We start from the raw sequence: 26,961 nt of genomic DNA, 5'->3' as shown, positions 1-26,961 counted from the left end.
CATGACAGATGACTTTCGACCAAAGGAGAAATACTAGCAAAGGTCTGAATGGTTGTAATGTTTCCTTTCTTTTTCAAGCTGCAACAAGGACTGAAAGAATACATTTATCTCCAGATAGCATGTTTTACACAATCCCATACAGTGCATTGTTAGTGTTACTCCATTCTTTTTATTTTCATTTGACAATTTATACACAAACCTGTTAATGTGGGGATAAAAACCTTATTTATCCTGCTAGTTTCTCCCAAAATTGAAAGGAGATTGCATTTTTCAGTATGGGAGCTGTTGCAGAGATAACTCCTAGTGATCACTCTAGGACCTGTACTTTCCTCTAGGGTTTTCAACGCAATTATCCCTGGTTCTGATTTGCACTTTTGTCGCTCTGGATAACAGTGTTTGCTAAATGACTACAATGTAATATAATGTAATGTAATGTTGTTTATCCCCTAGTCATGGCAATTGCAGCTTTAAACAAGTCAAATTTAATATGCGGCTGAAAGGTGGACCATTAATCAAAATGTTTACAGATATGCCTGTGGCCTCTCTCAGAGTTATTATGTAGAGTGATTACGTAAAAAGGGGGGTAAAAACAATGCGTTGTGTACACGGTTAAGGAAAGAGAGATGATGTCAGTGCTGGGGAGAGGCCCCAGGAAGGAGGAATAGTTTTAGAATGGAAAAGCTTGCAAGAGAACTTACGGTCCCAAGCACTTCAGCATGACTCTGTTCCAGATGAGCATCGTTTTACTGCCACGCTTTCCAAGGGCCAGGACCACAGGCCATTATGTCATCCAGCTACTCTGGATGCCTGTGTTGGCTCTGTTTGATCTCCCAGACCTGAGTTATTTTCCAGGGGACTGTGTTATTTCAGTAGTTTACACTCATAAAGGTCGCTCTGTTCACTGCTCCCCCCCTTCCCCCCCAAAATGTGACAAAATTGCAGGCACTTGGCTTGGCATCTTTGGTTCAGCTGCACCTATCATTATGATCAAATTCATCCATGATTATGGTAAACTCTTTATATTTGCATCTTGATTTAACCTGGGTTATTGGCAGGTTTACATTGCTCTGTTTGAATGTTTGTATTGTCCTGCATAAGTACATGATGTGAAAAATCCACATCTCATATGATACAGTCTAGAGATGCCTAATTTAGACACATCACATACGCTGAAATGATGCTCCAGAATCAGGTGTTAACAGTTTTTAGATAAGAGAAAGATTCAGTTGTGAGGCAGTGGAAGTGTGTGGTATATGAATAAAAAGGACAAGGGAGTTAGTAAGTAATTCAGAAGAAATATAGTACTCAAAGGCAGAAGTAATGCAATTTCACCGAGAGCCTCCATAAAACTTCATGGAAATTGTGCAATCCATAAAGTTTTATTGACAAGTGATTTGTTTAATAAATGGTTCTCTTTGAAGTTTTTCCTCACAAACCTTTTTAAATGAATATAAGGAAGGATAACTGAAACTATTAAATCTCTGCCTGTGTTCACACTGCTGTCAGGTTTCAGGATGTCAGGATTCCTTCCCAGAATCCTCTTTGCCATGGCTCAGTCTTTCACTCTGAAGCTGGCTCCTCACCAAAGACAATGGATTCCTGGCATCCCTATGGCTGCAGAGAGGGCTCCAGGATGAAAATATTAGCGTATCCATGGGAATAACATGAATGTTGGAATCGGTTCAAATCATAACTTTACATCATTAAATCCTTTCGGTTATGCATTGCTCTGCAGCATGTTGGCAAATCTAACTGGAACAACTCCTTTCAGCTTTTATTCACTCAGGCACCTGACCACAGTAATATATTTCAATAGCCTTTCAAAATAGTAATGGAAAGTAATAAATTATATGTTTAAGAGTTCTGTTACAGGAACCATGAGAATAAAACTTCAGCCAAATACTGAGGCATGTCCAACATCCTTCACCTCCTGACATGGTGATTTCTGAACAAATGTTCTGGCAGAGTGCCAAGTCTACTGGACAGAACAACAATAGGGACTTCCCAGCTCATGCAGAACATGGTCATGTTTCTTAACATTGCAGCAACATTGCCACCTTACACTGTTACAGAGACATTATGAAAACAGGTTAATTTTGTAGACTGTTATACTTCCATTGTTACTTTATTCACATTGTTTAATTGTGCAGTTGTCCGGCTAACTCAGTCATTCTGCTTTGTGGAACAAGCCCCTTGACCAGGCATGGAACCCTCCATTCCATAAATGACAGTTGTTATTTTGTGTTGTGTTGCTTTGTGGGGCTGCTGTCCACAGTCCGCATTGGGTCATTCTGGATTCCACAACTGACCATGGGACTAGTCCATCCTCTAGAGTAGTGCCTTTTCTGGATAAGCTGTCCAGCATCCCCCGACCATTTTAATCATAACAGACAGAACCGCAAAATGCATTGCTCTTCCAGCAGTCCAGGTTGGAACAACATGAATCCATTTGAGCACTGCATGTTATTGTCGATTTACATGATAGGTATAGAGTGATAGAGACATGTTCACTTGCCCAGTTAATGAAGGACACAATCTACATGTGTAGTTAAATTACTGGAATTGGTGAACGATAATACAAACACTGGACACGTAAATCATGCATGAATGTGAAAAAGACATGCTTGCAAAACAACTTCCAGGTTTATTTCTACTGTCAGACCATATATTTTGGTTATCTTAAAATGAATTCCTCATGAAAAAGCTATATCCATTAATTTACCTCATGGAATTCTTAAGTCTCTAGAGCAATGCCCTTTTGCTGAGGTTATTCCATCTCTCAATGAATCAAGCGAGACACTGAGCTCAAGGTGGAAATAGTTGGTCTGCATCCAGTCACACACACACACACACACACACACACCACTCCTTGCCTCTATCAGAATAGCTGCATCAGTACATGCGTTCATTGAGTTTTAATCAGCTAAACGTGTCTGTTTTCTTTACATTTTTCTTTTTTGGGATGATGGCACTACATCATAAGTGATTCAAATCGTTTGAGTGAAAGTTATATGACCTTGTATGCAGGGATAAAGGCTGTACTTTCATGAACAGTATCATCTATTTAATTTAATTTCAAGTAAATTCTAGATTCATGCCGGATTATGAATACTGATAGCTCACTAATAGAAAATCACCCTTCTTAGAAAATCACCATGGGGAAAACTATTCTACACCTTTCCCAAAGTCACTAATATTTGTCAAATTTCACAATAACTTCATTATACACTGTACACAGTAACTGGGGTCACAGAAGAACTATAGATGCAAAATGCCGCCTTCAAAAGCGCAGAAATGAACATTCCCATGATGGCATGCCATAACAGGAATTTGACCCATGAACTCTCGAGTGCTTCATCCTCCCAAATGCTCGAAATTCTCAAAGATACTTGAGGTTAAGGCATGCCAAACCCTGTTGAAAGAAAGACAGAGAAAAAAGAACGTTGAAAGCTTTTCACGAAGCACTCCGAGATGATAAATAAAAAGTTGCTCTTCTCATTGGAATTGTAGGATGGGTCGTGGATGCATACCAGCCCCTCCTCACTTCCGTACTGGCTCTTGTCTCTCAGAGTTAGGAAATCATTCCATCTGGATATACAGAGAATTCACTGTTATATAAATGGGTCTCTGTCGGGTTTGTGCTCACTGAGGTGATAACACAAATTCCACAGATGGGATAGTCAGCCTTCCTTTCCCTTGGAATGCTGCTTGAATTGAGAGCCTGCAAAAGTAATGTACAAAACAGATTCCGAATGTCACATCGGAAACGCTGGCCTGTGCTGTTGCATATTTCCAGAAGGATCTACACCCTCTACAAGTGGATGAATACAATGAGAGAATGCAATGTTGGTCTGTGGATATAAGAATCCAAAGGAGTGGAACCTTTTTTTAACCCAGAAACTGACTATGTCACTATGATACAATTATGTGATAAACTAAACTTTTTGAATAATTACACCATTTTGTTTATAACTATATAATAATAATAATAATAATAATAATAATAATAATAATAATAATAATGTATGTGTGTATAGAATACTAGATAAGTTAGATATTTTATTTTATTTTATTGCCAATATACTTGAGTTTATGCCAAGCTATTTTTATGTTATAACACAGACACTTTCAGAAATCAGTCCTCCTTTTAAGATTTGAATATATAGTATGTAATATTTTAAGATTTGAATATATAATATGTAATATGGTCACATTGTCTACAATGGTTTACATTTCTGTGTTTACTCTCTTAAGAATAAGTGAACAGTTTGTCAGGTCTGTTGCCAAGTAAAACACCAACAACTGAAATGAATAACCAGTGAATCATATAAAAGTATTCGCCCTCAGAGGGCCAACCCAGACAATTATGTATAGTCGCAAAGTACACAATTATTTCAGGGGTGGATTTGCCCAGAGCTAATGCTTGTATTCTTTTGTCAGGAAGAAGAGACAAGATTATTCACTGCAACACCTGGATCATGTCTGGAAAGTAGCTAAATTGGCATTCGATTCATCTGGAGTCACAAACTGAAGAACTGTGAACAAAGCTGATGAGACACGAATGTCTGATGGGCACTGGCAATCTTGCTCCCTGGGAATTCGTAATACTTTAGAGCTGGGGTTATCCAAGTAGGCCTAGTTGGTGCAGACTTCTCTTCTTTTCTCTTCCTGCATTAGAATCCCTGATTCAACAATTTTTTGATTGAAGACCACGGTTGAATCAGGTGTTTTAATTTTGGCCTGGAACAAAAACCTACACTCATATAAGCCCTTCTTAGATATGCCTGGACACCTACCCCAGGTTACTGTGAGGTCTCATGAATCACAAATTCCCAAATTTGGTAAAATGATTGTGTTGTCAGTTAATTACTGATCTGGAGCCATAATAGTGCTTTATGGTGGATAAGGGGTCTTCAGACAACTACATAACAGGGGCGACATGGCTCAGGCAGTAAGCGCAGTCGTCTGGCAGTCGGAGGGTTGCCGGTTCGATCCCCCACCCGGGCTGTGTCGAAGTGTCCCTGAGCAACACCCCAAATGCTCCTGACGAGCTGGTCGGTGCCTTGCATGGCTGCCAATCGCCGTTGGTGTGTGAGTGTGCGTATGAATGGGTGAATGAGAAGCATCAATTGTACAGCGCTTTGGATAAAGGCGCTATATAAATGCCAGCCATAACATTACATTAATGGCATTTGGCAGATGTTCTTATCCAGAGTGAGGTACAGACAATCCTCCCCTGGAGCAATACAGAGTTAAAGGCCTTGCTCAAGGGCCCAACGGCTGTGCAGATCTTATTGTGGCTACCCCGGGGATTGAACGGGGTAGCCACAATACCCCTTGCAGGTCCCAGTCATGTACCTTAACCACTAAGCTACAGGCCGCCAACTAACTTTAATATAGGGGGCTGCAGCAGCTGCAACATCAGCATGGAACATTCCTTTATTTTGGCCATCTCTTATATGTGTAAATGCACACCCAAAATAATCAAGTCTCAAATATTGTATGTACAATGGAGACCTGAGCCTGGGACCTGGATCCAACCTGAACTTGAATGGCAAGTCCAAATATTGCACAGGTTTTGGGCCGGGATTCTATTTTGGGGTCTCAATCAATGACCCAATCACTTGTTAGGACTTTCCTTCTCTTCTTGCTACTCGGTGAGATCAAATTGGAGAATTAATCAGAATATACAAATGTACAATATTTGCCAATATACAGTATACTGTATATACACTGATGAATCACGTCATTACAAAGTGCTGACAGACAGAACAGGAAAATCTAAAAACCCTAAGCCAATGGGAAAGCTGGGAAATTAATCAGAGGTTCCATAATGCTGTCAAGAGACACTTCTGTAAAAGTGCTGTAAGGAAAACACAGAGCAGAACAGATTCAAAAGAGAGCTTTATGGGACTGTCAAGTTGCTCTGTATAGTTGATGGTGGCATATGGAACTAGGACTTGCATCATGTCAAGGAGCAAATGTCAACATTAAGAAAAGCAGTCCTACCTATCAAATACGTCAGCTTGGAACTGTGCAGTCTTCATAAAATATGAACCCTTTCAGATAAACTGAAGCAGAAATATAGAGACATGTTAATATCCTGACCTGATGAAATATACAGTATATGGGCCATTCTACAGAAGTTATAAATTGATTAATAAAATCTTTTAATGCTGTATAATTCACTAGATCATGTTTGACCGGACTAGACCAGAGTTGTGCCAATGAACGTCAAGGAAGTCATTATGAGGCTGAGAAATAAAAACAACAACCAGAGGTATAAAGAATAAGCTTACCAAAATAAACTGTTTGGAACAGCATTAAGAAGAAAGAACACTGTCCCACAAAGCATGATTAAAGCATGACAAAGCTGGATAACAGCACAAAGTAAAACAAGGAATAGCGGAATTCCATGGTCAAAGTCACTTAAATCATATTTCTTCCCCATTGTGATGTTTGCTCTCAACAACAACTAAACCTCTTGACCATGGCAGTTGCTACCATGTTTGTCTGATTAGATATTTGCATAAACAAGCTGGTTTAAATGTCAACCTAATAAAATGGTCACTGGTTGTATGCCCTGATTTAAAAAATATATATGAAAAGCACAATATGCCTGATAATGCTTTCATGTTTGCAGCTCTCTTCACATGTAGCACTGTGACATCACATGATAAAGAGTTCAGTTGGGGAAAGTGCAGAGCACATATCTACACCTGATATTAAACCTGCTGCTTACACAGTGACTCATGATCCATCGTAAGCTATCGCAACACTCCCCTTCTATGCTACACACAGCATGAGCAGCCTTAGCCAGCTCATACACTACAGCAATACATTTCTCCAGACATGAGGCCACTTCCTGTGCCTACTCCCAGTGCTCCTACAGAATTCCTTTTGTGGGTGTCTGTCTGGATGTGCAATGGGATTGTGTTGATGATATGGAAATGCCTGTGTCATGTAGCCCTGTTGTGACTGTAAGTAGCCACCACAAAGGAGCATGATTCTGGCTTGTTGAGTTTGTTTTCTGACTCAATACATTTTTTGCTCACGTGAAAAGAGCACTGGAATCAATGGCGTGCATTTATGATATAGCCGAGTGTCTGTCATTTCTATTAGTAGACTCTCTGAAGGTGAAAATAATCTGGTCAAAGGTGAGACATGGAAGAAAAGCCCATCTGGGATCAACACAATCCTCTGCAATGCAAGACCTAAAATTAGAAGCCAGTGGCCTGATTTATATGGAAACAGAGGGGAAAACTGCATTCCAGGACTGCTCCAGGCAGGAAGTTTTAAAATCTCCATGGAAACCAGAGAAAACACTCGGCACGATTATTTTTCTAAACATTTCTTGTGGAGGGTTGGAAACAAAAATGAGGCCAGAGGCCAACACTGAGAGACCATCTATCACTGGCAGTATGGCTGGTCTGTGGCTGCCAACTACAGTCGATTGAACATACAAGCCTATTGTGCCCAACACTCAAATGTACACATTCACTGAAGTGACTACAGAGAAAATATACAAATGACTATAAAAAAGCTGCACAAATAATGTTCACTATGCTTTGGTTTTCCTTTGTATATTTTTCTTGATTTACTACATAATGTTCAGTGGTGTAAGCTAGTAAGTGTTCTGTAACCCCCCTGAAGCCATTATTATTCTTAAAATAAACTGTTTCACTTGTTTTCATTAAATATTGTTCCACTTTTGACTTCACGTGTTCAGTTCTGCTCAAATTATGTAACTGCTATACACGCAATAGCACTTTATTAGGAACACCTGTCTGCAAATATGGGTCAGGAGCTTCAGTTAATGTTCACATCAACCATCAAAATGGCGGGAAAATGTTATCTCAATGATTTTGACCATGGCATGATTATTGGTGCCAGATGGGCTGGTTTGAGTATTTCTGTAACTGCTGATCACCAGGGATTTTCACACACAATAGTCTCTTGAATTTGCAGAGAATGCCGTGAAAAACAAAAAACATCCAGTGAGCAACAGTTCTGCAGGCAAATACGTCTTGTTAATGAGAGAGGTCAGAGGAGAAGGTCAAAGCTGACAGGAAGGTGACAGGAGGGCAAATAACCACACTTTACAACAGTGGTATGCAGAAGAGCATCTCTGAACACACAATGCATCAAACCTTGAAGTGTATAGGCTCTAGCAGCAGAAGACCAATAAGTTAAAAAAAATACGTTTAATAAATACCTAATAAAGTGCTCACGGAGTGTATATATTTTCCCTTCTGTAGAGCTGTGGCTGTGGATTAATTTAATCTTCCAGGGGGCCTTCAGATGTGTGCTGGAATGTCCACACAGCCCAAAACTCTCAGCGTTGAGCAAGCACAGCCTGATGTGTATGCACCAAGGCATCGCTCTCCTGCTGTGTATATGTGTGTGTGTGTGTGTGTGTGTGTGTGTGTTTGTGTGTGGGGGGTGAACTTAGGTGCAGCACATGCAGATGTGAACACTTTGTCTTCCATCTCCTTCCACTGACTTTTCACCCAGATGCCTTTGCCTTATACATTCCTTGATGTAGTCTATCGTTAGGTTTGCTATGACAATCACACTTCATAAATACCTGAGAACAACAACTAGACCAGAAGGGAACATTCCAGCCAATGACATAGTAAATGTAATGGCTGATGTGGAATGTGGCCAGGTTTTGAGGTGGTCATTGCAAAGGTTGAGGTGCTTGTTCAATCATGGAAAAACAGCTACTGAAAGCTATGAAGATACCTAGATCGATCATTACATTCTATATTCAAAGTGCTTACAATGATGTGAACCACCACAAATGTGTAAGCTAAATAGGACGATTTGCCTGATAACACAGGGTAGGAGTAGTAACACACACTGATTGCACACTAGACTCCCGTGAGTGGGTATTTTCTCCCGGAAATACATGATAAGGTTGTGCAGGGTGACCCTTTCTGAAAACCAATCTCATCTCACCTCCCAGCAACAGCTGGCCCCCTAGCGAGTGAAGACTGCCGCCTAACACGGCTTGTCAACTTCATGTGTCAGTATTTCATCGAGGTACCCTGATGTGGATCGAGTCTCTTGATGGGCTGGTCAGTCTGAGTATACGCTGGCTTGACCTTGTCCCACGCAATGATAACACGGTGAGAATTCCTGTACTGGCATCTCGCTTAGCTTTTGTGGCCAGATTGAGAAAAGCCACATCGATCTGCCACAAATAAACATCCTTGCAGAGAACAGCATTTTTCATTCAACAGTATTTATAGTACACTAGTGTAGTTCACCCCTTCTGTAATATGCCAAGAGAAGAACTTGGATTAAAAATATTTACATTGGCCAACACATCACACTTTGAAGTCTATGAGTGAAGCATAGACATATATACAGTAGTATCCACACACTATATCCTCCCAAGACCTGGCAATTAATTTTGGTTCCCTGTAGGGGGTCATGAGACTCTGGCCTTAATCGCAAGAACTACAGTGAGGTCCAAAAGTCACCACCAGTGAGAATGCTTATATTTCGCATTCTTTTCAAACTTTTTCATTACAAATTATATTATCAGCATAACAATTTGAGTGAAAAGTTGAATCTTTGAGAAATGTACATTAATTTAATCATTTCTTAGTATTTGGTATCTCCACCTTTAGCTTGTATCTCCCCCTTTTGCCACCACCCCCCCACCCCATGGGAGCACGCACCCAAGCTGGCACGGACCCCAGAAATCTGTGCAAAACCCGATGATCCATGTTATCCCAGCATTATTTGGCAATGTTCCAAAGAGCATCTTGTGATGTTACTGAGTGATTGGCTTTTGTCAGTCTTCAAGTGTCCCCATAAATGTTCAATGGGGTTGAGGTCAGGTGATTGTGGATTGTCCAGCACTCCTTGCTCTTCTCTGGTCTTCAAGTAGCTCCTGCAAAGCTTTGAAGTCACTTTCATTTGTTTTACTTTTTTCAAAATCCTACAACTTTCTGCTTATTTTCGTCATTACACTGAATATATTCTACTATGCTGAAACGTACACTACATGGGACATTCAATAAAGATAAATAAAACAATATATTATCTGAATATTTTCCCTGCAGCTACATTATTGCAATTGAACCCCGGAATTCAGAGGGAAAGATTATTCAGGCATGAGGTCAGATATTTACGTAGACAGAGCTCCAAGAGCATTTTCTGGAATGCAGTGGGCTACCACCCCTTTAGGATTACTCAACTACTAAAGCGTTCTGTTTTGTGTTCTCTTTCCTTCTGTCCGGATCGGAATGGCACAGGAAGAGGGTAAATTCCTCAAATGACTCCAGTGTCGTGTGGGCCTCAGTTCTCTGTCTTTCGCAGTTGTGCGATGCCGCGTTATTCTGCCAGGTTGGAATACTTCTCTTCACTTGGGTCAAATTTAATTAAGACCGCTAGCTCTGATTTCAGCACAGGAGCCTAGCACAGGAGTATAAGTACCAAAAAAAAATTGGAACTGTCAAAGAAGGCAGGATGAAATGCTAAGAAACACGGGTGCCACAGATTGGTTCACAGTATTGTTAGCATTAAAACAAGCAGATTTAGCACTACTAATTTTACATTTAGAAAAACACCATCAACACATGGCTTGCATTTGGTATTATGCCTCATAAAAAATATTTGTGTAATGTTTATTTTAAGGTTAAGAATGCATCTGGGTGTACAGCAGTCAACCCAAGGGAATAAAGAGGGACCCATTTGTGAGGAAACCCAGCAAGAATTCAAAACATTTTTATTTTTAATATTCTCGACAAGTGCAAAGCAGAAACTGTATCACATTCTGTAGTTCGGCTTAAGCTGACCTTATGGGCGATATGTATGCATACCAATTTATATTTGTGCACACACACAGACATACATATATATAGGGCCTTGTTTCTTGTGGAATTCATTGCCTTATAAGGAGAAAGATATATGCTCTTTGGTGGTTGTACTTGTTCTAAGGGTTACAGACTACTGTACAAATATCCTGTTTTAAATTGTTCCAATAACATCATGAATCATTGTGCAAGTGGCTCCTCTGTTAGGTTTTGAGCCTGATAACCATCTCAAAGCAGCTTAAGTACAAGGGAGAATGCTTGCGTCTGACCCTTCTCTTTGTTGAAGCAGTGGATTCTGAATAATTGGGGGAGCACAGGAGTTGTTGCAAGAAAGAGGAGTGAATGGCGAAATGTGTCTTATGTGCCTTTTTAATTTTTGAGGTAACATATCTTTGTGCTTGCAGCCTCATAAAGGTACAGGATGGTGTGGATTGAACTTTGGCCTTTAGATGTCCAGGATCCACCAAAAACTTAAATTCCATGTACAAAGTCATCAAGAAGAGAGTGGTGTAATCAGGTTCAACACAGTTGTGCGGAAATCAAACTTTACATTATCTATGAATATTTGCTCAGACAAAGCTTTTGAGACACATTGTTTTCCCAATTTTGTCATCTCAGGCAACCAATACCCCAACCACTTTCTCCATTCTATCAGAGGCTTAGGCATTAGTCAAATTAAAGCTGGCTGCATGCTGTTGGGAGGCTCTCGTTGTTATTGAGAAGCAAGGCCCATCATTGTCAACGCAGACAATGCAGGCTCTGCATTGGTATGGAGCTGACTACGGGAGGCCAGTCCAGCGTGACAGGAACACATTGCTGTCATACCTGCCACCCATGCCTACCGGCACAGCCCAACCTGGGGTCACACCCCGGGAAGGAGCACAGCCTGACCCCGGCTCCCTGGCGGCTTCACGTCAAGTCCGTTCAGAAGCCCATCTGTGCAGAAGGCCACACAGTCGCTGCGTGTTTGGAATTCCGGAAGTCCGGAAGTCAATAAAAGGCCCGACCACACCAGAGTGCTCTTCCCCTCCTGCCAGGAAAGAATGAAACATTACTCTCCAGATTGTATCGCACAGGGCGGCTTGACTCTTGTCAAAGTGTCTGAATCCTTAGAGGGGTCCATATGCTCCGGCTCCACTTTCTTCAGACAAAAATATAAACAGACATACAACATAAATAACTTCTTGGAATACCACTATGAAGGTCTGAGTTGACATTCACATTTCACATTTAGGTATATTAACATTTTTATTCTTGGGCGAGACATTTTTGTCATTTATATTTGTACACTGCCCTCTTGAAAATGATAAGCATGACAATTGCGCTCTCAACAGTAGGGAGAATTAAAACATGAAGTAACCTGAACCAAATTCCTCTTAGCGGTACAGCCAAGCAACTGTTCACTCTTCTTCTGTGTGTCTGTGTATGCGTGTACACTGCCAGACCAGAAATGTTGATCGCTTTCTACAGGCCACAATGAAGTTAGAATCTATTTCCTTCAGATATGAAAAGATCACATTCCATGGCCAAAACTGTATTGGTTTAACTCCACAGCATATGATACGACAGCCTTTGTTCAGTCTTTAGTGAATGGATGAAATATGCTTGCGTTTCCACTTTGTTATGCCACCTGCTGCCTTAGGGGTAAGTTGAGAAACAGTTAGCCATTCACAGGTGGATGGAGCTAGCGTTCATAGCCCTTAAATTCGGGTTTCAAAATATACAGTTGACGGGGCAGCAATCTGTACCAAAACATCGTATATCAATACAATATTTCAAGCTCATTGGTGGAAAATGGGTTCTAATTTCCACAGCCAGCTTGTTCACAGAGAAGGGGTGGGATAAAGAATGTTGTGGTTTGAAGGTGTTTGTTGCTGCAATTCCTCTGACTGTTAGAAGTCCAAAATTACCTATTGTACCTTTAAGCTTACTCTGGTACAGATGTTCAAGCTTGCCTGTAGATTGGTGGGTGTCCTTGACAGCAGTTAGCTAGGAGGTGGTGTTGTTTTCATACAAGCAGCACTCTTCTGCACTGAACAGACAATGACATACCATTCGTACATGTGGACAGTCTGATAAGAGGAGCATGTGCAGGCTTGTAAGATGGCACATTTTTTTTCGATCCCAGCTGAGACAGATATATAGCTTAAATGCCTTCATTGTATAACGAAGCTGCCATCCTTGTCCTATGTCTTGATGCCATGAATGGTTATAATTAATATGGGATAAAGCAAACCAGTATTCTCCGCAATATCAAAGACAATGGCAGTCAAAGCACATTAAACAAAAAGAAGAAAAGACTCATTGTATAGATATATTATGTTTTTTATTCTATTAATGAAATGTAACTGGCATTTCAATACAAGAATTCCCCCAATTCAGAAGTTCACAGCAAACGTCCAAGTATGGGTCAACCAGCTTGAACAGGGCATTTACACATCGCCTGGCTGGTTTTTTTTTTACACTCCGTTATAACTTAATTGTAATGCAAATCTTTGGCATTATGTTCATGACACTATATATACTAAAAAAAAGAAACATTCAAAATATATTAAGTCATCTCAGATCAAAACAACCCTTCCTGTAAACAAGGTCCTAATTATGCAAAAGTACATGGATTTTCATCACAATGCATCGACCAGCAAGTGCACAGTATGAGAACATAGAAAAATAAGTAGCATTTGAAAAGTGAGGGATTGATAAAATGGTACAATCTTCCCTCACTTCCAGTTCAGAGCAGACACTCGATATACACCAAATTCCCTCACAAAGACTGCACCAATTATGGATCCTCAAAGTCAGAGACCATAGTCATTCATTAAAAAGGTTTCCAATAACTTTCTGGGGCAAAAGAAACATTGCACTGAATTTCTGACCACACAAAACTGAGGTTGTTCCATGTGTAAAAATAGGAGAATTTGAATAAAAATGGGTTATGATCCGCAAACAGAATGTTGTTCTGAATCCAAATAAGGAATGGTTTCCATGTTACTGTATATAACTCCTCTTTAATTTAGAAGCCCATGGTCAGAACCTGCTACCAGGGCTTAAAGGAAATAAATAGACACAAATTGAACAGTACTCTAAATGCTTGCCATTTTAACGGGGAGGGTCATACTACTGATAGCTGTTTTCAACATCCAGAGACATTCCACGGGAGGAGGAATGTGGGAAGATTAGCTCCAGCTTGTGAGGGAAGAGAGGACACCCCGGGTGGTTGCCTCCTGAGGCCCTGATAGCCTGCTCCTCCCAAGGCATTTCAAAAATCACATCCCGTGAAGACCAAGCAGTCTTCTGAGAGCAAATTCTTAAGTGTCTCAAAACAAACATAGGAGGCAGCAGTCTTAGCTTAACCCTAACAAGCAGGCTTCCCGTTCCCACGTATAGCTTCCGGGCGGGCCCGCACTTGCACTAATACTGGACCACCATCTGCTGTGTAAATTTAGGTTGGCCGACACAAGAGTGCATGTTCACACAGTACTGTGCGAAGCGGGCATTGCTGAGGGGAACATTTCTGGCCCTAGGCTATGAGCCATGGTACAGAAACCCTTTGGGGACCCCCACAGGAAAAAGGCTTCCTTTGAACCAAGAATGGAAAAATACAATGATGATTCTGACAGAACCCTTAAATTCAAGGAATAACCAAACTGGTAAAAAGGCACAGGGTCTACCGGTTTTTGTTCTGCGCTTAAGAAATAGCAACAAATTGATAACAAAAAAAAACAGGTGTGGTGAACTAATTGTGAAGAAATTACTTTAACTGATGAATTTATGGAGAGCAACAGCAAAAACCAGAAGACTGTTCAGGACAAGGGTCACAGACCCTGGTTCTAGTGCCATGTGAGAATGTACAACCAGCTTATTGTGTATATAAACGTGGTATTCCTGAACATGCAGCAGTAGCTTGTTTGATTTGGCATACAAGGGGAAAATGAGGACATCAGACATTTGGGCAACTACAGATGCTGACATGAGACACATGAAAATCTTCTATTCATCTCAAAGGCAACAACCATGCGCTGGAAAGGCAACACTCATCACATGCACACTCACACAAGCAATTATAAATAATATATGTCATTAAGAAAAGGAATACACTGTATCTACAGTTATACAGTCACTTGCCCTGTGCAACCTTGCGAAATACTGTCGAAGTACCTCAATATTCAAAGCCTAGCTTGCACCAGGCAGGTTTGTAAAATAATGACATCAGCAAAGGTCCATTTTAATGTAGCGAAGCATTCAAAGAGAGCTCAGCTCTCCTCTACAGCCTAGACTACTGTCTTGTTTTTAAGCAGTGTGTCCTTTTCCACTTTTGTGAAACTGAAGATCTTTCCTTTGAGAGTCCATCTTTCGTTCAAAACTTTCAAGCACCATGAATGTGATCATCAGAACCTTCCTTCCCATAAAAGCGCTAGCTCTGTCATGAGGTGTCTCTTTTCAGGAGGGCCGGCATTCTGAATGAGGAATCCCAATGAATGCTCTAAATAAGGATTTCAACCACTTCTGCCTCCGGGATTTCTGCACTGTTAACAGGCACAGGAGTTTGTTCCAAATAATCTGAATTGGGAGAAAAGACAAACATTAGGTTGAGGCTTTGTGTACACAGTATACATTCACATTATTTAGTTACATGGAGAGGCCTGTCTAGGGATGCTGAAATTGTGATTTCAAGGTCTAATATGAAAAACAAATTGCAGTCAAAACTGCGCGGGACATCCACAAGACTGCTTTGCTATCTACATTTAATCTTGGTAAATGGACAACTTATGTAGACAGCTGGAAAATACTGTGGTGTGTCCAAATACATGGTCAGACTTTCACGTAATGGAAAACGTAAGAGAACAGGGGGAGGGGACAATCCACAGAGGCACACTTACTAAGTGCTGCTGTACAGTTGAGCAAATAGGTTTGAGCAGATCAGCAAACATGCTGTGGTGTTTGCTTGGACTACACATACGGAAGGACCTTGATAGTGACAAACACGGTCAAGGTTTCATATGCAAGTGCTCTGGCTCGAATTGATTAGCATGCAGCTTCCCTCGCGTGACCCAACCTTTGGGTTACATTTTAACAACCGGATTACAAAAGAACATGCCTGGACCATCGTTCTGTATTTATATTCATAGGTTTCATCCATGTGAATTCTTGAGCACATCTTTCCACACCCGGCCTGATAACACATATTGCAGCTAATCTACACTATGAGACATGGTGAAAAATGTGGGAGACATCACATGAAACCATTGAATACCAGGACAAGTAATCTCTGCTACAAGATCTGTGTTATATTTGTGTTGGGAATGGTTGGCAGGGTGCAGGCTGCAGTATGAACGACACGTTCCCCTGTGAAGCGCTGCTTCTCACTGGAATCTCCACAATCCTTCAAGCCAGGGATTCCCAGCATCAAGTTAAATCAGTGCTTTGTGTGCAAGGCTTATTTAGTGCAACCATTGGGTCTTCTGCCATTAAAAAGGCTACATTGCCTTTATGGCTCATCCGCTCCCCTTTGTCTCTAATAGTTTCTGCTACGTGAGATTCCAACGGCTGTGTGGATCTTATTGTGGCTACTCCGGGGATCAAACCACCGACCTTGCGAGTCATGTACCTTAACCACTATGCTACAGGCCGTTACCAAGATGGTATGAAGATGTCAAAGCAGTCTAGTGGTATTAATTGTGGGATAACCCAGTGTATCCTTCAGCAGAAGACTCAAAGCTGCATTTGAAGGAGAAGTGGGATTACACACCATGGGCAGGTGGGGGGACAGCGCCAGGCTCCTCCGTAAAGCGATCCTCCGGGGGGGGGGCGTCGCACTGGGTGCTGCAGTCCTGGCTGGGGGGTTGGCGGAGACCACAGGACGGGGACGACACGGCAGCTGTCAGGTCATCCGAGAGGCTCTTCCCTGCCACATAGAGAAGAAGAGGAAGCTGCTTAATTACAGGCCCACACGCTCGCTCTGCGCACACTTTTGTTCCGGGGTAGGCCCCTTTTTTCTATTTTGGCCCTCTGAAGAGGGAAATATTTGTGTCATCTCGAAAGACGCGGTCTATTTGAGGACAGCGGAGGCCGTCCGCTCAGTAGCGGATTCCGGCTGGTGACACCGTGCAGTCGCCAGCTGCTAAGCAGATCACCGTGCCACGTGGGCTCAACATTCTTCCGGACCTCTGAGCCGCATCTGGTGACTCACCTTTCCCTCGCTGGAGCGCTGGGAACACGCAGCTCTGCCAGGCGGGGGCGCTGGTGCTGATGGAGGGCACGGACCTGGCGGGGCGGAGGCCCTGCGGGTCGGCCTTGCCCTGGTCCCGCCGCGAGCGCTGCTGCAGGACCTTGATCACCGCGTCCTTCTCCAGGAGCTGTGCATGGAGAGCCCGCATCCTGCAAGACCCAGAGAGGACGACTATCAACCACAACCTCGCATACACCTCCAGTCGTCAGGTTTCATTTAGTGCTTCACCTAGGGAGAGTAGTGACAATGAAGGAATGGATTGAATGGCCATACCTATTCTCCATCTCCTGGTGCCTGTGGTTGGCTGTTGGCAAGTCCTCGTTGAAGCTGTTGTTGGGGGAGTGGCGTGGGGAGTGCTTGATGATGGTCGTATCCCTGCAAGGAAAATGGAAGCCTTTGGGAATGTGCTAGAAGGCCATTGTGAGGTCTGGAGTAGGGACCCCTGGCTAAGAGTTTTTAGAACTGATAACCATCCCCAGACAATTAAATGCAACCACATAGGGGTTTGTCAAAAAGCCAGGTCTGGAGTAAGGCTGTAAGAAGCCATTTCATTTTTAGGATGACATCCCCGAACGGCCGATTAACTGCTGTCGATGAAACGGCCAGCTGAGAGGCGGGTCAACCGGAGGAGTGACCGTTTTCGGATGGTGCTAGCGCTCACCTCTGAGCCGCAGCGGTGGCGGCCGCGTCCATGGCGAACTGCCGCATGGTGCTCTCCTCCAGGTACTTCTGCTCCCACTTGGTGATGTCGGCCTCCAGGGCCAAGATGCGCTCCTCCTTCTCGCGCAGCTGAAGGTGCACAGGCAAGGGGCTCGGCCCCGAGGAAGGGAGGGACCCCTGGCTAAGATTCTGTCTCTGTGGGATGGGAGAAAAGACACCAGTTACCACAACCGGACAGGTACGACGTTGACAAGCAAAAGGCTCGAGAGTTATGGTCAGAACGCGGTTAATAATGTATTCGTGTAAAACGGGTGTGTTGAAAGAGGACTGCAAAAAACACAAAATACTTAACAAGTATCTTAGATGTTTACTTAGACTTCAAATTTAGCTAAGTGAAATGAAAACTGCCAATGAGGTCAGAAAGTTTGACTCGTTTCAAGATTTGCCAACAGGGTGAGAAAATGTCACTTGTCAAGCAACCTTAAAACAAGCTAATATTTTCTACTTGAGAGAGAGAAAAATATGATCTCAAGTCTTATTACAAGACTAAAAACACTTTTCAGACTGCCGGTTATTTGCAGGGAGTGAGTCTCTGCGGAGGGGCCTGAAAAGACACGGGTCCCGTCTCACCTGCTGAGCGCGCAGGGTCTTCAGCTCCTGCTCCAGCCGCGTGCGGAGCTTCTGCTCCAGCTGCTCACGCTTCTCGCAGGCGGCCTGCAGCTGAGCCAGGGCCCGCTGCAGCCGCTCCACCTTCTCCACGTACGCCCGCTTTCTCCGCAGCTCCTCCTCCAGCTGGCTGCCGCGCGCCCGCTCCGAGCTCAGCGCCCGCTCCAGCGTCTCCAGCCTCCGCCGCTGCTCCTCCCCGGAGGCCCTCAGCCGGAGAGCCTCGCCCTCCAGACGCTCGCGAACCCGCTGCTGCTCCTCGTCTGCGAGAAACCCAGGGGAGAGAGGAGGAGCTTAGTGGGGCAGCCGGTTACGTTACGCCGTTTAAACGCCAACAGTAGATAAAAGTCAGATTTGTTGCTCCCCTTTTCTGGAAACTTGGCTTTCTCTTCTAACATTCCTTCAACATCATAAGGATTATACCATTAACCCATTATGGACTAAGGCACCCCACAGAAAACCCATAGAAAGGTCTAGGAATCACAATGCATTTCAACGTGTCTTGAAAAACTGTCTTATGATCAGATACAACTGTGGCTTGGCATCCGTCTGTTAAAGGAGATGTAACGTGCAGGTCGCATCCGCCCATAAGGGGTTAAACAAAAAAGTTCTTACATGGAATTCCCTAAAGTCAAGCAAATGAGTGTGAAAAGAACTGGGCGGAGTTGGGGGGGAAGCAGGAGGGCTTCACAGAGAAGCTCTGTGCTCTCAGGACATTGGCCCCTGAAATCTAAACAAATCTGAACAATACTTGAAAATGCTTGCACTATGTAACCCTGCATAGCGTACACAAGAAGTGCTGGCCAGTCTGGCCTAGCCATGGCCCCCTGACCCAGGATCAGGCTCACTTCACCTCTGGATGAATCAAATTCCTACCTCCTCACCAGAAAACAACTCTACAGCCCTAGAATACAATGCCACAGAAAGCTCCATTTCCTTCAAGAGTGCAACCATGTCACCCGTGTGTCACCCTGCTTTCTTCTCGCTTGGCTCAATGAACCTTCCCTAATACTCACTACTTTTGCTTTTTTGTCACTTGAAATCTCCTAATCCTAGAAAGAGCTAGAAAGCAGTTGCCCTTCCACTGCCCTCTCAAAGTCAGCACCCATTGCACAACCCAAATTCCTGCAGTTTGGGCAGAATGCAGACTTCCTACAATCAACCAACAAACACCTCTTTGTGCTCAGCAGGGCTTTGGAGTGCCTCTGGTCCAAGCAGAAAACAAATTAAAAACCCTATCTTCACCCAATCATAATGCAAATACTGAGCAAATAGCCCTAGCAGCTACAAAACACTCCAATTGAGTTTGAATTGTTGGCTAATTCTGCAGTTCCTGAGAGTACAGTGCAGGTATCTGGCATTAAAAATGATCCAAAGGAGCTGGCTTTTTGACAAACCCCCTATATAGTTGCATACAATTTTTTACTAAAGATGGTTATCAGCTTGGAAGACTGAAACAGTTCCACTCGGAATAAATTATGAAGATTACAGTTCAGCTGTAACCTTTTGAGGTTAACTGCAAAGCGCTGATGCAAAGGTTAATTCCATTACGTAACATAGAGGAATTATTTGAAGGAGATAAGCTTCCTTTCCAATGGCTTTTTTCGCTGGTATTTCTTTGACATGTGCAGTCACTTAGAAATTTTGTAAACAATCCCTCTGTTAACTGTTTATGTTTAATTATTATTTCAGAAGGGGCAGGGTATTTCAGAGGAAACTGAAATATGAAATGGTGAAAGGTTTTCAGCTACGCAAGAAGTAAATAAAATATCTTTTTTAATACAATTCATGGAAAGTTTAGTCCACAGACATACTGAGGTAGTTGTTTTCCTAAATCTGATCTTGGAGGGAAAAAACTGGGAAACGGAACAAAAAGTCCCTCTCTCCTTTCATTTAATTATGTGAGAAAAACCTCACATCTCAGCTTATGAAACCAGGTACACCCAAGCTGAGTCCTGGAAGGGATTTTGGGAGCCCCGGTGCCATTAACACCTCTTAGAGATAAAATAAGACATGCCATACATCTGAGCAGTGGGAAGAAGGTCTTGCCCAGAGCACAGAACAGCCTGAATTACCTGCGGAATCTGAAGAATGCAGCCCGCGTTAGCGGCCGCTGTGAATAATAACCGCTGTTTGAGTGCCAAGAGCAGAGCTCAGCAGGGTGCAGAAAGGGGGCAGAGCCAAGCATCCTCCCCACAAGGCCCTTGCCATTCCACAAGGGACTACACTACTCTGTTGAAAACTACCATTCCCATAACCCACCACAGAAAATTTGACTAAGCTGGCCATGACCCAAACATTTCTATCCTTCTTCACAAGAGAACCTTGTTTTATATAGTAACAGTGAATGGTTCCTTCTTTTTATTTTGTCAAAATAAAGCATTCCTTAAGTATAAATGTAGTTAAATAACAGACTATCCCAACCTAAATAAAGGCCTCATGTAGAAAAATGACAATCATCATTTTTCCATCCAAAATGACTTCAAGACATTGTTTTCACTAGGGAGTGTCTCCATGTACTTTGAAACTATCGCCACAGCTAGCACCACAAGGGGAAAAGACCACAAATTAACCAAGGAACAGGCCCTGCCAGGGACATCAGCATTCCTTTGGGGCAATACGTGTTTAACAAACTTTCCCAGACATCACAGAAATTGGAAACACACTTCAAGTGAGTCAGAGGACTCAAACCTGAAACACATGTGAAATAAAATAGGGCCAACTCGGTCTAATATGTGAAATAAAATGAAAAATTAAGTGTTGCGACAGACCGATACAGTACATACATTGTCTTTACGCATGAAATCTGTGTGGTTGTCTCAAATTAAAGTTTCCACACTTACTTTGCTCGAGGAGTGTGGCAAAGACATGTTGGTTTTGGTCAGCAGCCTCAACTTCCTTAGCAGCTAGTTGTTTGCTAGCTGTTTCCAGGCGGTCTGCAGAAGAAAATGAGGTCAACTGAGAATTTTCCTTGGCCAAATGACTGCACACGCTCAACTCTTCTCACACAAACATTGAAGCACTCAGAGAAGTTATTGATGTTGCGACTACTCCAGCACTGCACAAGTACAGTGTATGAGCCTCCATACGGACTCAGATTAAATGGCAATATGACTAATTTTAGCTGAAGTCACTAGATAGTTCTGAGGCCTAATTAGCTAGCCATTTAGCATAATAATGTTAGGCTGCTTACATTTTTATAAATCGCTGATACATTAATTATTGCCTAGCTACCATTTAAAAGATACATTAACATTAACCATGGTCATAATTTGCATTCGCTCTGCACAGCATAGCACTGTTCTCAGCACAGAAAACTAGGGCCAATGTCATGGTCAAAGTTTGACCGAGTTCAGTGAGTGGAATTGTGCCAGAAAGACCTCATGTCCTGGAGCTAACCTTAGTATGGTCTGGCCTGGCATAGATATATAAAAAGGCCAGTACTGAACTTCGATTTACCTCGCAGGTCTCTGTTGAAGTCATGCAGCCTCTTAATCTCTGCCTCTAGCTTGTTCCTCATTGTTTTCTCAAGAGCCTCCCGCTTTGCCGATCCCTTCATTAACACCTCATAGGCCTCAGATATCCTCTGAATTTCCTGCTCCAGCTGGGAAAATAAAAAGACAGGAGTTTTTTGTTACGGACTACTAATATGTTTCAGAATTTAGAGAGTCATCGCAATGTCTCAATTTCTCCAGAAGACAGACAAATTAACTCATTAATAATGAATCAGACCAACAGGGTGTACGCCCGATTGGCCCGTTCATAGCATGAGCCCACAAATGAATCACATGCATGGCTCACGCAGGACTACAACTGAAAACATTCCTGAAAGAACGGTCTCAGGTGTTGAGGCATTCATTCCTCACACAGGCAGAGTGCCAGCTCAGTCAGGCAAGGATGGGAACGGGGCTCACTAAATGCCTACGGGCCACCACAAAGAGAGCATGACTCAGACGCATGTGCTCCGACAAATATACTCTACGAACGCCCGGCTTGCTCCACGACTCTAATTACCATTCTTTAAATGAGCGCGGAGACATAGTTGATGTAAACATTCTGAAGCAAGAGACTTCCTGAAATAGACAAAAAAATTACTAAAAACGAAAACTCAATCAATTTCAAAATGTTCTTTTTTGACCCAGTACATCCACGTGGGTCTTTAAAGAAGAGATAATGCAGAAATGTTTTTGTCTTGTGTATTCTACGGCTTACGTTTTTGTTTAAAACGGTCCTGAATTCTTTAATCTCACAATAGGTTGTCTGTGGCCAAATCCAGAGGAGAAAAAAAAAAAAAAGAGAGACATGAAGCGACATGTATTGGGCTGGTGGGGGTGAAAGTGAAAGAGGCCTTTCAGTCGTAAATAGCAACCGTTGGGGCTGGCCTGCTGCTGGGTGCACTGCCTGCCCGTCAGCTGTGACAAGGTCAGGACCCCCTCATTTCTGCCTGACGTCCCCTCGATTAGACCGGACATCTGCAGCCACTCCAGGCACACAATACACTCACTCAGTTGTTGTTGTTTTTTTTTTTTATTACATTCTGGCAGACTTTCCATTTTCTCCCCATCTCAGGTAACAGCTGTCAACTGCATTTCAAGCACAGAGAGCAAGGCTTTCTGAATCTGTATCGAATTTGTCCACATTTTGACCGTTAACATTGTTGGGTTGTTGAAGTTAAGTTACATATTGATGGGTGAATCTTTTGAGACAATAGCCCCATAGTCTTAGGAGACAAAATGGTCTGTAACAACCAAATCACATTTCACAATTGGGATTTTTAACAAAGCAAAAGCTTGAAATGGTGGTTAAAAGACTGGCAAACCACAGCTAGCCTTTTCAGCAAACGGTGTGCAATGTATTAAATGTGAGGGGAAAGTGAAACTTCTACAACCCAACAATGTTAACGGTCCAAATGTGGACAAATTCGATACAGATTCAGATGTTAAACCTGGGAGATGAATGAAATAAACCCCCTTGTGATTCCTCCGTTGTACATATTCAAAATTGGCTAAAGACCTAATCGTTCTGGTATGCAGAACTGGCAGAGGCTACTTCTCTGTAATTTTCAAAATCCACTACCCTCATCAGCCATCTGAAAGCCTTAAATAACACGCTTTCATACAAAGGTTTTCCATTTTGGACGCTGCACTAGACCTGAGGGGACAGAGCAGTCGGTCACATCATAACAACCTCGACTTGTTCATTTTGTTTCAGATGTGAACTCCTTATTTGGCGAAACTATTTTACGATTTCATTTCTATCTGCATTCCGCAATGGAAACGCGGATTAAGGAGGGAACAAAACTTATCAGATAATGAGAACATTGGCAGGCAGCTCTCCTTACCTTCTGTAGCCTGGCTGCTTTCTCACTAAATCCCTCCAGCTCCTTCCTGAGTCGCTCATTCTCCCTTATCAGCGCTTCCATCTGGTTACTGCCGGATCCATTATGAGCCGTCATGAGGTCATTCAGGCCAGCAGGGGTCAGTGTGGTTCGGACGCAGGGACGGGCCACCTGTGGTTGCGCCTGCACGTACCTGTGGGGAAAGGGCATTGGTTCATTTACTTCCATCCAGTGGGTCACTCATGACACTGTGTTTGAAAGCCACAGACTACCAAACTTTTAATTGAACTGGAGAACAGAGTAGTATGCTAAGCACACGGTTTCGAACACGGCTGTAGTTTTACCCGATTCGCCCCACTACACTGCGTGTTGGCACATTTATCTGGGAGAGAAAAGGGAAGTGATGTTCTGCTGAAAGACTACAATGACAGAAGCACCAGCATCATTTTACATCGGTCTTATCTGAGAAACGAATACAATTCAAAAAGAATTCCCGTTGCGAAACTCAAGGTCGCCAAGTGTACATTCCAACCGTGAACGGCATCCGAACACCTCGGTGCTGCATTATCACGAGGTCTTGAGAACTTCTCTCACCTGTGATGCGGAGAGTGGAAGGACGGAGGCGGCTCTTTGTAGTAGTGTGACTGTGACTGTGACTGGCTGAGCATGTATCCCGGAGGCTGGACCGAGAAAGGGTACTCCGGCGGGGGGCCCTTGCTTTCTGGCATGTAGAGGCTGCCGTGGCTGTCGTGCGCACTGTGGTAGACGTGGTGGTTGGACAGCTGGGGGTAGCTGTGGGAAGAGCTCAACACCATATTGGTCTTGCCTCCGCTCCTCTCCAGGGAGAGCTGCATGAGGCGCTCGCTCAGGGAGCGCACGTGTTCATGTTTCAGATCGAACAAGCCCTCGTCCAGGTCGTCTGCGCTCCCCTGAGCAGGGGTCTCGTACGCAGCCCGGCCCCTCTGAGAAGCCAGGAACTGAGAGTGCGCCTTGGCCTCCTCGTAGGTGGGCAGCTCCTCCCCATGGAGCTGGTAGAGCTGGCGCATGGAGCTCTCAGAATGCTGGTAGTCTCCCTGGTGCTCCTGGCCCTGGGGCTCCTGCCGTGCGGATATCTGGAGGAACGTGGTCTCGTCCTGGGTCAGGCTCTCCAAGGAGGAGCGGGGGCTGCCTGCGCCCCCGCCGCTGCCCCCTCCCCGCAGGGCCTGCTGTTGGATGGCGAGCAGGGTGCGAGTGTCCGTGGGGTTCCCGTAGCGGAGCTGCTCTTGAATGAGTCGGTGCAGGACCGTGCCGTATGACTCCTCTGCCGTTCTCATTGTACCCGTTGTTGATGCGAAATTTTTTTTTTAAAAAGCTACGCAAATGAAGGGGCTCAAATTCAAAGGCACACAAACCTAGAGAGAACATGAAAACACATCAGTATCCTATTGCATAAATGTACAAATCTAACCACACTGATTAAATCATTTTTACCACATTGCTACAAAACTACAGAGTACATGTACACTCAGGACTTCACAAGACACATTCCAAGTTCTATTTTTGTAAAATGTACTTGCGTCATTGCTAAAAACATAAAAAATACATATTCGGGCCAAACAAGAGAAAGCATGCAGTAAATTACATAAAGACGCAAATGCATTAAGTTAGAACACCTTACTTCTCAAAAGAAGAAGCTTTGAAAAGAAGATTGAAAAACACGGTATGGATTTTTTAAATACCATAGGCCAACACAAATAAAACCAGCAAGCTGTAAATAAAACTCTAAGTGAATATGGAATCTTTTTCCATGGCCACATGCGCCCCTGACGCAAAAACAGGGCACATACCAGTCGTGTCTCTCTGACTCAACGTGCCCCGACTTTCGTAGACTATTACCATAGCAACATCACATTTACTCCCAAATAAAATTGAAGTGGCCCTCAAGGACCCTTATGCGGTTTTGTTCATAATGCCAGACGGGCCCATAATATTTAGCAATAAAGGCACTGCGAACGCAAACATAGATAGTTTTAGTTTAGCCAGCCCAATATATACAACAGCAGGATAACTTAATCGTATAAAATCAGAGTAGCCTATACTTGGAAACTGGAATTTGCAGCGTGCAATTCTAAGTGTAATGCATAATTTTCTATGCCTACGATGAAACATTTTTTTACAGAATTTTACTTAATACAAAGTACAGAAATACGCACATATATAACTAATCGCATGCTTTTTTCGCTGAATATAAAACCTAGGCTACCAACTGTAGATTTTTGTGCTGCCTGTAAAACTGTGTCAATCATTTCCTGCTGCAAACGTTTGCGAATTCCATTGAATTGCTTCACAACGACCATGCTAGTTTTTACAAGTCACAAATACCAGAAGTACATATGCTTTTTACAATTAGCAAGAACATAGAGAGAGCGGTACGTGCTGAGAAATGCTACGTGAAGTTATCTGATAAGAACTGTGACGGTTGTACATTATGTGATAACAAAAGAATTTATAGTGCAATGGGACTAGTTTTCCGACCTGCGGCATTACTATCTAGTAAAAAAAAAACAGTCCAATACTGCTACATTCCATACACTTCAAGCTCCAGCGAGCCATGAGCTGGAAACTTTACATACACCAAAACCCAAAGGCATATGACAGGGTAAATTTAATATTTTAAAAAAACAAAATTAAACAAATGAAAACTCCGTTTACTACGTGTTGGGTAAAAATATACAGCCCAATACAGTAATTAATAAGCAATTCCAATACAGAGCTATGTAGGCTAATATCTATAGCGCGGCAAATGTGAATACACAATAATACCACATAAACTCACCAATTCACAGATTCATCTCTGTAGGAGCCAGTGAGCGGCTGTGGTGTAGTTTATATCCCGGATCACTGAAAGTAATCCCCAATTTATTCGCTGAAAATCGATTCACATCCGTAAGAGTTCCATCAACGTGTGTGGAAGTAGCGATGGGGTGCTCTAGCCGTAGACTGAGCTCGTCGAGGAGCGCACTGCGCTAATAAATAACTGAGAGCTGATTGTTCGCTGCGGCCGGAATGTTTGGAATGCGAGAGCTCCAGGTTCCTCTGGGATCAAAAGCGTAACCACAGAGAGAGAGAGAGAGAGAGAGAGGGGGGGGGGGGGGGGGGGGGGGTACTAGCCCCAACCAACCATCTAGTCGGCGTGTGTGAAATCCCGACTGGAAACAAGAACTATAATGAATATTCGAATGAGCATTTTTACTTTAATTTTC

The 26,961-nt window shown here is 43.1% G+C and overlaps 1 protein-coding gene across 1 annotated transcript; it reads right to left on the bottom strand.

Annotated features, from left to right (window-relative positions):
- Window positions 1-13,139: 13,139 nt before the first annotated feature.
- On the bottom strand, window positions 13,140-26,683 carry amotl2a (angiomotin like 2a). Its single transcript, XM_061239273.1, has 11 exons — window positions 26,535-26,683; window positions 24,314-25,110; window positions 23,723-23,912; window positions 21,841-21,985; window positions 21,225-21,317; window positions 18,349-18,644; window positions 17,720-17,913; window positions 17,332-17,433; window positions 17,020-17,207; window positions 16,579-16,734; window positions 13,140-15,389 (listed from the first exon to the last, which is right to left on the bottom strand). Exons 2-11 carry the CDS (start codon window positions 25,030-25,032, stop codon window positions 15,313-15,315), a joined length of 2,160 nt encoding a protein of 719 aa, XP_061095257.1. The 5' UTR covers window positions 25,033-25,110; window positions 26,535-26,683; the 3' UTR covers window positions 13,140-15,312.
- Between the last annotated feature and the right edge of the window lie 278 nt (window positions 26,684-26,961).

Source organism: Conger conger, chromosome 4, assembly GCF_963514075.1.
Source record: "Conger conger chromosome 4, fConCon1.1, whole genome shotgun sequence".
In the NCBI taxonomy this organism is placed as follows: domain Eukaryota; kingdom Metazoa; phylum Chordata; class Actinopteri; order Anguilliformes; family Congridae; genus Conger; species Conger conger.
The sequence above is the reverse complement of the archived record's forward strand: the minus strand, read 5'-3'. Positions and strand labels throughout refer to the sequence as shown.